We start from the raw sequence: 12,102 nt of genomic DNA, 5'->3' as shown, positions 1-12,102 counted from the left end.
TCACCTGCAAGAAAAACTCCAAATTCCTTGCCACGGCAGAAAAGACTCCATAACCTACCACTGCTAACTTCCTCCTCTCTCTAGTCGCTGGTCCTCCCCAGACTGCTTTATCTCCTCTGCCTCTCCCTCTCCAACCAAACCTCAAAGGGCAAAGGTCTCATGAGCTCACTGCTGCCCACCCCCTGGATCTGTCAGAAGTAATGACCCCCACTCTGCACCAAGGTCCTTTGTTCGTAAAGAGCCTTTTCGTGCTGTTTATATTGTATCACAACACATCATCTTGTATCACTATGCCTCATGCCCATCGCCCTCAAATAGCAGGTATTTCTCTTTTTTTTTTGGAATATAATTGCTTCCCAATGTTGTGATAGCTTCTGCTGAACAACGTGACTCAGCCACAGGTAAGCATCCATCCCGTCCCTTGTAAGCTTCCCTCCCTAGTCGGGCCCCATCTCCCCTGCTCCCTTAGGTCATCAGAGCACACCAAGCTGAGCTCTTTGTGTGAGACAGCGGCTTCCCCCCAGCTATCTGGTATACACATGGTAGTGTATATATGTCAGTGCTACTCTATCAACTTGTCCCACCCTCCCCTTCCACCTCACACCCCCGTCTCCACATGTCCATTCTCTACATCTCAAATAGCAGAGATTTTAACTTCTCTCTGCCTCTGGCTCCTCATTTATAAATGGTTATAAAGCCACACCTACACAAAAATGATGAATAATTTAAATAAGGCCACACATGTCAAGCACTTGGATGTGCCTAGCCCAATAAAGTGTCAATAAATATTAGCTATTATTATTGTTCCCATTATCTGCTCCCTTTTCATCCTGGTTCAATAGCCTGCCTGGGACTAATGAAGTCACCCAAATGCTTAAGTCTGTACCATGTGATTTTTTTTTTTCTATTCTGCTCCATATTTGTAATGAGCATACATTAGTCCTAAGATTAAAAAATCATTCTTAGAAATCACCCTAGACGGGGCATGTCTGATGGGTCCCTTTCAGCAGAAAAGCCTCTGGTGTATTGATCCTCAGGATGCAGCATCTGTAAGCACCGCAGCTGTGTGTTAAGGTGACCCCGAGTTATTTACTGACAATTAAGTTCACTCCGTGCTCTGATAAACCACACACGGCCTGTGATCAATAATTTTAATGTGGAATAATCACAGATGTTCACATCCATTTCCTTTCCCCACCGAATACCACCTAGAGAACACTCCAATATCACTTTAAAATCCCAAGTGTTCATTTACTTTGAGTTCAAAAGGCTGCCATGGTGTATAGTTAAGCTGTTACATGAATATTTTGATGTGATGCCAGATGAGGGTCATAGCCCAGAGATGTGGGCTCGAAAGTGAAAGTCACTCAGTCGTGTCTGACTCTTTGTGACCCCATGGACTTTATAGTCCATGGAATTCTCCAGGCCAGAATACTGGAGTGGGTAGCCTTTCCCTTCTCCAGGGGATCTTCCTAACCCAGGGATCGAACCCAGGGTCTCCCGCATTGCAGGCAGATTCTTTACCAGCTGAGCCACCAGGAAAGCCCAGGAATACTGGAGTGGGTAGCCTATCCCTTCTCCAGGGGATCTTCCTGACCCAGGAATCGAAACGGGGTCTCCTGCATTGCAGGCATTCTTTACCAGCTGAGCTACCAGGGAAGCCCAGAACAACCATTACAACCATCTTTCGATAGAGTGTTCTGACTAGTTAGCCCAAGGATGGCAAGGGGGCTGCTCTCAAGTGCCCAGACAGGGATTAACAAAGAAAAGGCCTCTGCTTGAGCCCAAGAGGAATCCAGGAAGCCCCCCCTGGAAGGGAACTCTTCCAGCTTTCACACGTAAGTACTGAAGGCAACAGTGGGCTGCAGCCCAGCCCAGCGGCTCAGGCCTCAGGTGGAAAACACTCGGGTTCAAGTCTCGAATGGACATCGCAAGCTGGACGGCAGCGTGGCCAGCACCGCGGAGGCTGAGCTGCCCAACTTGCACTTCCTCGACCCAAAAATCACAGGCCAGACTCCTGTCCCTCTCAGCTCCAAATTCTATCATATGATTGTCAGGGCCATAATGAATTACAAACTGACACAGTCCTCAAAATAGCTTTGGAGAACACCTGGAGGAGGAAATGGCAACCCACTCCAGTGTTCTTGCCTGGAGAATCCCATGGCCAGAGGAGCCTGGCAGGCTGCATGCAGTCCATGGGGTCACAAAATCTGACACAACTGAGCACACACACACACACACACTCACAGCACTCAGACTCGGGCAAGCTCCAAGCACTATTCCTCTTTGCCTCTTGAGATCTACTGAGTTCACGTCACTCAAAGTCCACAGCACTGGGAGCTGTCGGCCTTTTTGTTGAATCATTGGAGATGTTACATCAGCCGTCGGTTTTTACAGGGGCTGCCCAGGGTTCAACATAAAGGTTGACAGGAGAGGCTATCACTGTCAAATAGAATCCCAGTCATCTCATTTCCTCCCCACTCTTGCTTCAAGTCTGGGACTTGGTCCTCCCTTCTCTGCCCTCACGTGGATACATAATCACTCATCTTGCCACCTCTCTCTGCCAGCTCAGACTTGGGGACTTTCAGCAGCCTGAGATGGTCCAGCTTCCCTTAAGCAACACAGCTGTCTGGATCCCTAAGTCCTTTTCAGGACCCCCGTTCGAGCCAGTGATGGTGGAGGGAGGGGAGTGGTTGCACATCCCTCTTTAAGGCCAGTGGGACCAACGGCCACGTGACCTCCGTGGCCCACACACCTGACGCAGATGTTACCTATGTGATGAACCCGTCACTAGTTTGACATTCACCGTTAACACACCCCTAGTGGCTCAGTCAGTAAAGCGTCTGTTTGCAATGCAGGAGACCTGGGTTCAATCCCTGGGTCAGGGAAGATCCCCTGGAGAAGGAAATGGCAACCCACTCCAGTATTCTTGCCTGGAAAATCCCATGGATGGAGGAGCCTGGTGGGCTACAGTCCATGGGGTCGCAGAGTCGGACACAACTGAGCGACTTCACTATTAACACTTCACCCTGAGTAACAGAACAGGAAGCTAAGCTCCTAACTGGGGACCGAATAATGAACTAAAAGCAGAAAGAATCCTGTTCTTTTCATCCATGGAACAAACCCAGGAAGGGCCAGGCACTGAGACAGACAGAGTCTCTGCCCTCCAGAGCTTACAGTCTGGAAGGAGAAGAGGCTGTAGCTATGAAGGGGGCTCATGGGGTCACTATGCACAGTAGGGAGGACACGTGGACCACTCAGGCCAAGGGTGGTGCTGGGCTCCTTAGAGAACAAGCAGGAAGGGGGAGAAAGCAGTCAAGATGGAACAGGTGATGCCGACAGAGTAGTGACATCTGCAAAAGTGTCAGGCAGGACAGATCACCTCATTCAGGGATGAACAGGCGGGATGCCTGCGGATGGAATCCTGAAGGTGTTTTCAAAGTTCAGGTCACAGACAGCCTTGGAGGAGGTTGAAATTTACCCCGAACACTGTGGGGAAATACTAAAATACTTCCAGAATTTTAAGCAAAGCCGTGACATTTTGGGGAGTTTGCTCAGCGTTCAAACGTTCTTTTGATGAATTTGTAGAGGGGAAAGTGGTCTCCCCATCCTATTCCTCCAGGCTCCTTCAGCAGTGACATTTTGGAGGCACCTGGACTAGAGTCGGATGTCTCCGTGCACCGGAAGACCAGATAACCGCTGGCTGCTCAGTGCCGTGGATGCGTGATGTCCCCAGATGCACACGTCCCCCACCCAGCCTCACTCAAGGGCAGGCCACTGACCAACAGAGAAAGGTGACCCTCGATTACAGTCGTGGTGCCCCTCACGGCTCTATGTGACAACTGACTGATTTTTTTCTTTTTAATTGTAGAAGTAATATGTGATCATTGTGATGAGGGAAATATATACTTGATTTTTTTAAATTTCTTGTTTTTTTATTGTCAGAAAATAAGATTATACCCTAAAATAAGTCTGCACTTTGCTTTTTATATTTAACAAAATATCCTTCCAAGTCAATAAACAGAGACCCCACCTTTTCTTTTTAAGGGCTGCATAATATTCCATGGTATGGCTAGAACATGTTTTGTTCTGTCATCACCTTATTGGCAGGCATCAAATAATGATCTAATAAATGCTCTTACATATGGACCTTTAGTAAAGATTCCCAGAAGTGAAGGAGTTGGGCCAAAGGTTTGCATACTTTTAATAGCTATTTTTAGATCACTCTCCCAAAAGTTAGGAGACAAATCAGACTCCCAGAACCACCCCCAACCCTTCTTGTGATGTCTGTTTACCTGATAGATCCTAAACCAGCACCTCACTTGTGGTTTCATCTGACCTTTCCCACAACAAGGGTGAGCCCCCTTCCATATGATTCGGGACCATTTGAATTTCTCTGAATTGCATTCCCTCTGCCCATTTTCTTCTGGCTCATCCTTCTTTACCAGTGTGCAGGAGCTCATTCTATCTTAAGAATTAGAAGCCTTTGCTCACATTCAGGCAAAGATTGCCCCCAGTCTATCATTTATCATGTGACTCCATCTGTGGTCCCCTGTACCTAAAACATTTGCTTAATGAAATCAAATGTATTTCTTGTCTGTCATAGTTTCCCAGTTTTGGGGTTCAACTATAGTTTTCATTCACTCCAAGGTTTAACAAATAATTTTTTCATTTGTATTTTGTTTCTAAACTATTTGTCTCTCTCTCTGTGCCAGGATTCATGTATTCAATATAACTAGCTACTTCACAGCAACAGCATAAAAAACTAAGGTACCTCCACTGTAATCGCCACATGGGGCTCTTTGAAACCCTCTTAAGAAACAATAAGGGGTGAGATAAGCATGATTTTCTAAATGTATTAAAGAGAATGACCAAAGGCAATAAAAATGCTTCAGAGTCTCCATCGAGTTCTCAAGCCAACCTCATTAGATGTGAGCCCCAAGGAGAGTCAGTCTCCTGACCCTGTGCTCTTGACTTGTACTTAAACTCAACAGTTTAAAGCAGCAACTACCTAACGGCTGAGTCCCTTAAGCCCTGGAAACCATCCATCTGAGTCCATAGAAAGTGAGGACCTTGAGCTAAGCTGGGATGCAGTCACCGTTAGGCCAGCATCGTGATACTCGGGGGAGGGTGCTATGAGGGTATCTAACATACAGTCTGAATATGCTGGAGAGGGTCACAGTCATCTGTCTTTGGGGTCAAATAAGCTCAGGTTATAGCTCACAGGGACACACTGCGTTTGTAATATAATCCCTTCAAGGCCCCTCCCTACTCTAGACCATCACTGCGCTACACACCTCTATTATACGCTCCTCAAGGGGGACCTTTGCTGCCTCCCTCCCTCCCAGTGCCTCCAGCCCGGCCCAGCACAGGGCCCGGCAAGGCTGGACACCCAAGCAGGGCGTCTCCGAGCACATCCAGCATGTCCCCGAGCACGTCCAGCGCGTCCCCGAGCACGTCCAGCGTGTCCCCGAGCACGTCCAGCATGTCCCCGAGCACGTCCCCAAGCACGTCCAGCGCGTCCCCGAGCACGTCCAGCGCGTCCCCGAGCACGTCCAGCATGTCCCCGAGCATGTCCCCGAGCACGTCCGGCGCGTCCCCGAGCACGTCCGGCGCGTCCCCGAGCACGTCCAGCGCATCACCGATCATGTTCAGCACGTCTCTGAGAACGTACCCGAACATGGCGACCAGCAGGTTGACCAGCAGGATGTTGGTGGACAGCATGTAGATGCACACCAGGGGGATGGTGATCCACTCGGGGAAGCGGGGCAGGTTGTGCTCGTCCAGCTCCACGCACAGGGGCTTGGACTCGTTCCCGGTGAAGGTGCAGTGAGAGAAGTCGTACGTGGTACCTGAGGATGCAGCAACCAACAGGCAGGTGAGGACACTCGGAAGGCCAGCACTAAGGCACCCAGAGGGCCACGAGGTGAGGATCGTGGATTCTGTTGGGCACTGTTCCAAGGCACTCTACCCACCCAGGCATGAGCCTCAGAATCACGTGTTCACTCATTGACTAAAATCCCCCTGAAACAATGCCATTTGTAGCAACATGGATGGACCTAGAGATTATCATACTAAGTAAAGTAACTCAGAAAGAGAAAGACAAATATCATATAATATCACTTATAGTGAAAGTTGCTCAGTCGTGTCCGACTCTTTGCGACCCCATGGATTATACAGTCCATGGAATTCTCCAGGCCAGAATACTGGAGTGGGTAGCCTTTCCCTTCTCCAGGGGATCTTCCCAACCCAGGGATCGAACCCAGGTCTCCCACATTGCAGGCGGATTCTTTACCAGCTGAGCCACAACGGAAGTCCTATCACTTATATGTGGAATCTAAAAAATGGTAAAAAAAAAAAAAAAAATGAACTTATCTACAAAACAGAAATAGCCACAGGTAAAGAAAATAAACATGGCTACCAGGTGTCTTGTTACCACTTGGTGGGGTGGTAAATTGAGAGGCTGATAGGCATCTGTGTGACTGGTGGCAACAGACTAGAATGGGGGCCTTGGAGAAAGTCTGGGTCTGGAAGAGAGGATGAGGAGTTTTGCCTGAGAATCTTAGAGAAGGCAGTGGATGTAACTGTCTGGCACTCCAGGAGTCACTCTGGACTCGAGATCCTCCTCTGAGCGTGTGAGTTTGGCCCTGCTGGTTGGTGAGACGCCAGTCAGAGAAGATGGTGCTGCACCCATGTTACCTGCAACAGAACTTAAAGGCAGAGGTGCCAACTGCATCCCAGGTCACACAGCACATGAGTGACAGAACCAGGACTCCAACACTGCCTGTCACTGACTCTTTAGGTCACTATGAACCGCCTCCCGTGGGACTAAGGCCACCAACATGTAGGACTATTGGGAGGACAAAACACACCCACTTATGTAAAATGGCAAGTACAGAGTGCAGATTGGGGAACAATAATAACAAGGTGCCTTTCCATCAGTGCATGTAAAAGAGCTGTTTCTAAGGTCTTGGAAGAGACTGCAGCAGAAGACACCAGAAAGACCACACGAGGCCATGGGGATAATTGAGAAAACACCAAGGAGCTGGGAAACGCAAGCCTAGGGCCGGGCGAACATCGGGGGGGGGAGGTTTCTTGTGGCTGGACAGAACATGATGAGCCCAAGCTACCGCCAGCATCACAAAGATGTTCTACAGTTTATCCAAAACACACACCAGTTTGCACATGCCCCACGCTTTCCTTATGCCAACTGGCTGTGATCAAATTAATGCCATCTTTGCTACCATTAACCTGCCTCCAGATGGTTGGCAGTGAGCTCATACCAGAAGCTTAAATTCCAGGTTCCAGGGCAAAATTTTTCACTATTGTCCTTTTTGAAATAAACGGGTACCCTGTAACTCTGGATGGAGCCACAACACTCTTTTCTACACCAGTGAGGATTCTGGCTGTCATTGGCCATGCTGCTGTCAGAAATCTGAGAAACACTCTTTTTAAGAAGGTTTAAAAATTGCAGGCTGAGATGCTGGGGACAAGCTTGCCAGGGTACATAAGATCCTGCTCAGGAGAGAGAAAAGGCTTTGAGGGTTAGTGTCCACTGCCTGATGTTAGCCAGACACCAGCAGCCTGTTCCTAGGACAGGCCTCAGGGTCAAACCAGGGAGCCCTGGAGGCTCCCTGGGGGCTGGTTCTGGAAGCATCTTCCGCCTCCCAGCCGTTCCCACCCAGACTATGTCAGGCTCACCGTCCACATCGCTGGGCACTTGGCCAAACATGGCCAGGTAGGGCTCATAGATGACTGAGCGGAAGATCCACCTCCAGCGATGCTCATTCTGTCTAAGGATCCCCTGCCTGGCCACACCAAAGGCCACCATCCACACGGCAAAGAGGAACAGGAAGAAGAATACATCGATCAGCTGTCGAGGGAGGAAGACAGGAGAGCAGAGTCAGGACTGCGCCAGGGCGGTTCGGCTGCTCTGCTGACCACGGAGAAGGCAGAGGGGCCCCAAGAACCTGAGGCAGCCAGCATCATCCACTCACCGATTTTTAAACATGGCCATCATCACCCCTGGGTCTCAGAGCATCCACTGATGGATGCATCTTTGCTTGCAGGTCCCCAGGCCAGCTCAGCAGCAGAAACTTTCTGAATGAGACCAGCCTGGGAGCAGAAGAGGGCCCCAACTCTGCAGCACCCCCCTCCTCTCCAGCCGACCCCTGAGTTACTGCTTTTTTTTTTAAGGAAGAAGTCTCCTTTTTAGACAACAATGCACCATTATACTGTTTTTAATGTTCTGCACACAAAGCATGACTTCATGGTGACTTGATGCCCCAGATATGCTTTGAATTAAAACCACAAACTCAAAGGAGCTCAGCGCTGGAAAGGAACCTTGAGATGAGCTCATTCAAACGCCCATCTGATTTAAAGACAAAAACACGGAGGTTTGGGTCACATGGAAAACAAGCTGGGAGAAGCAACATGGTCAGTGTGTAATTATCTTTCTGTTATCTGACCCCTTGAAATGGGTCTGGTGGTGCTTCCCCGAGGTCCGTATTACGTGGTTTTAAGATTAAAGTTCCAGACCTCGCTGTGCTTCTAGCTCACTTCATGTTTCCAGACAAACATGTGAACCTCCTGAACCCGACTGTCCACATCTATGAGATGGGTATAAAATTCCCTATCCTGCCTATGCACGCGTGCTCAGTCGTATCCGACTTTGTGACCCCATGGACTATAGCCCACCAGCCCACTCTGTCCACGGGATTCTCCAGGCAAGAATACTGGAGTGGGTTGCCATTTTCTATTCCAGAGGATGTTTTCCATGCAGCGATCAAATCTGAGTTTCTTGCATCTCCTGCATAGGCAGGCAGATTCTTTACCACTGTGCCACTCCTAGTGAATACTTAAGACTCAAATGAAAGCACTTGGTAACGTGGACCATCTAAATAGAGATCTTTACTAGTAATGTGCTGAGTTATGCAGTTTACTCCCAATAGTCATCCTTCATTAAATTTTAACCCGGAAGGGGCCCCTGAGGAAAACAGATTAAAAAAAAAAAAAAAACAAATGTTACTGATTATGAAATGCAACCATCACTCTGTGGAGAAAAAGTTCCTCTCAGCAATGAAAGGAACCCTGGGTACAGTCAGAAGAACAACTAACCACAAATACTCTTTAGTCTTACCATCCTCTGCAACATTATAATCTTGGGTCCTAAATTTCTGCTGACCGTGAAAATGTGAATCAACCTTAGGGTGAATATAATGTAATCCAGGCAAAAAATCACTCGTCCCGAGTACAGTGAGGTTTTGTTAGAAGGGTGGAGCCTGTGGAAAGAAGGGGAAAGAATTTGTGAGATGCTGACAAAACATTTCAAAGCTGTGCTTTTGTATCACTTTTATTTATTTCTGGATTTTACTTGCTAGTATTTTTTTTAAATTTTACTGAAGTGTAGTTGATTTATAATGAAAGTTTTAGTTTTAAAAATAGCCAAATGTGAAGAAACAGCCAAAAGCCTGGGAACTGAAGGTGCAAGTAGACCAGGGTCTACACCTGCCCTTCAGTCACTGGCAACCAAAGGCCACGTGCATTGCCCTCGTGGGCTCCAGGGGAGATGAGGCCATCACGCACAACGGAGCTCTCAAGATTCCCAACGCTTCAGTCCTTCCGCCTAAACACAGTAAGTCCCCTACACATGAACCTTCAAGACGCGAACTTTCAAAGATGCAAATATGGGTTCCCACGTCCAATTATGTACGTTAGTTCAGCTGTCTGGTGTACCTGTCATGAGCATGCGTCCTCTAGAATTGTGCTTTGTGTACTTTACTGTAAAGTACTGTGTAGCCTGGGCTTCCCCAGCAGCTCAGCGGTAAAGAATCCGCCTGCTGACGCAGGAGATGCAGGTTCAATCCCTGGGTCTGGAAGATTCCCTGGAGAAGGAAATGGCAACCCACTCCAGTATTCTTGCCTGGGAAATCTCGTGGACAGAGGAGCCTGGTGGGCTACAGTCCATGGGGCTGCGAAGAGTCAGACATGACTTAGTAACTTAACAACAGCGTCGACTCCAGTAGTACTGTAACTTTATGTCGAGCCTAGGATGTCCAGAAGCAAGCGTAAAAGCAGCATGATTTAGCTGGTTCTACTGTACTTTTCAAGGTACCATATTGTAAGATCAAAAATGTTTCATTTTTTGTGTTTGTTTTTAATGTACTATTCATGTGAAAAGTACTGTCACTCTATTACAGTACAGTACTATATAGCAGATTGTGTTACGTGGGTCCCTGGGCTAACTTTGTCAGACTTAATGAACACACTCCCTGAACACAACACGTTCGAATATAGGGAATTTACTGTACTACTGTAGGGCCCAATCCCATCGTCACTAACTTCCCGGCTCACAAGGCTTCCACAGTGATGCCAACCACTTGGGACCTGAGCCTGCCAGGTTCCCCCCAGTGAAGCTTACCTCATTTGCACCAGATCATTTGATTAACTAACCATCTGCTAGCATGTTCATTGAAAACCTTGTGCTTTCTAACTGGAATGATCCAGAAATCACATTCAACCGTGATCCAAAAGCTGGGCCTTTAACCCCAGCAGAAAGGGAGGTTTTGAAGGAGGAAATCGAGCTTTACCCAGTTCACATCATAGAGTGAGCATTCACTGTAAAGCTTCTCATTCTAAGTGGGTGTAAATAGGAATAGTCAAGCTTCTCTGCTCCATCAGAAGAAGGAGCAAGGAGTTTCACCTCGAAGCTACTGGGGAGGCAGGTCTGGAAGGGGCAGGATTGGGCAAGGGGGTTCACAGTTTGGGTAAACCCCAATATCCCTATCAGGTGGAGTCACGTTGCTTTTTCCCTCCAAACACATTTCCAACTGGCTTTTCTAATCACAAGCTCTGAGACTGAGGAAACCTTGCAGCTGGGAGGGCAGGCTCCAGAACCAATATTCGAGTTGAAGTTAAATGCATGTTAGATTATATGGCCTCAAAGGAAAATGCTGTGTGATATTTACACCCTCATCATTCTCTAGGGCCTTCAATTTCTAATTTCCTCTCCCCAAATTCTATAAGCACAAAGAGAAAAACCATGAAGAACCCCTTTCCAATTACAGATCACCAAGAGGGGGGATGAGAGGAGACACAACTTTATATCAACCAGGCTGTGTCTCCAAGAGGCAGAGACAATGGGCATTGTCTCTAAATGGTAGGGACGGGGAGGATACATAGCAACTGGGCAGCCCCAGACTGGCTCAGCCGTCCAGCCACGTGATGGGAAGAACCATAAGCAAACCAGTTCTGGGGTTCAGAGGGACTGCTATAGTAAGAAAACATTTTTTTAAAAGGAATAGTAACCGCTTTTCTGAATGGTGTTCTGGAGATAGTCTATTCCCTCATAGCTCAGTTGGTAAATCATCTGCCTGCAGTGCAGGAGACCCAAGTTCGATTCCTGGGTCTAACTGGGTAGCAGATCCCGTGGAGAAGGAAATGGCAACCCACTCCAGTATTCTTGCCTGGAGAATCCCATGGACAGAGGAGCCTTGCAGGCTACAGTCCATGGGATCGCAAGAGTCAGACACGACTTAATGACTAAACTGCCACCACCATACTTATGACGTTGTTGTTGTTTAGTCACTAAGTCATATTGACTCTTTGTGACCCCATGGACTGTAGTCTGCAGGCTCCTCTGTCCATGGAATTTCCCAGACAAGAATACTGGAGTGGGTTGCCATTTCCTCCTCCAGAGGATCTTCCCGACCCAGGGATCGAACCCATGTCTCCTGCATTGGCAGGTGGATTCTTTACCACTGAGCCACCAGGGAAGCCCGGTATTCATAAAATATAAGGGCCATATTTCATCCTATGTCACTTATGTTGGGCTTGAAATGTCTTTCCTCCACCTTTCCACCTGAGAGACTCCGCAAACACCTGACGCTTGAAAACATGGTGAGGACTACTTACCGAAACACAATTCCTGCTATGAAGTAGAAAAGCCCGAGTGAATCCATGACATTCCACAGGTCAGTAAAGTAATTCACGCCGTTCACGCACCACTGCGGAGCAGAGAGGGACAGAAAGGATGCAACGGCTGGAACATCAACTGCATCCAGGTTTATTCGTGCTCACATATTTCTCTCCAGATCCATTTTG

At 48.0% G+C, this 12,102-nt stretch overlaps 1 protein-coding gene across 9 annotated transcripts in view; it reads right to left on the bottom strand.

Annotated features, from left to right (window-relative positions):
* Nucleotides 1-12,102, bottom strand: part of TRPM8 (transient receptor potential cation channel subfamily M member 8) — an 86,490-nt gene that overhangs the window by 25,654 nt on the left and 48,734 nt on the right. For all 9 annotated transcript variants that reach the window (XR_011486310.1, XR_011486311.1, XM_070463570.1 and 6 more), the window contains 4 exons: nucleotides 11,914-12,005; nucleotides 9,140-9,281; nucleotides 7,702-7,873; nucleotides 5,675-5,852 (listed from right to left, as the gene is read on the bottom strand). Coding sequence is in view for 7 of the 9 variants with exons in the window: in XM_070463570.1 (XP_070319671.1) it covers nucleotides 5,675-5,852; nucleotides 7,702-7,873; nucleotides 9,140-9,281; nucleotides 11,914-12,005 (584 nt within the window). In the remaining 2 variants the exon portion in view is untranslated. The remainder of the gene's footprint in view (nucleotides 1-5,674; nucleotides 5,853-7,701; nucleotides 7,874-9,139; nucleotides 9,282-11,913; nucleotides 12,006-12,102) is intronic.

This window comes from Odocoileus virginianus, unplaced genomic scaffold (assembly GCF_023699985.2).
Source record: "Odocoileus virginianus isolate 20LAN1187 ecotype Illinois unplaced genomic scaffold, Ovbor_1.2 Unplaced_Contig_4, whole genome shotgun sequence".
Classification (NCBI taxonomy): domain Eukaryota; kingdom Metazoa; phylum Chordata; class Mammalia; order Artiodactyla; family Cervidae; genus Odocoileus; species Odocoileus virginianus.
This window is presented reverse-complemented; position numbering and strand designations above follow the sequence as displayed.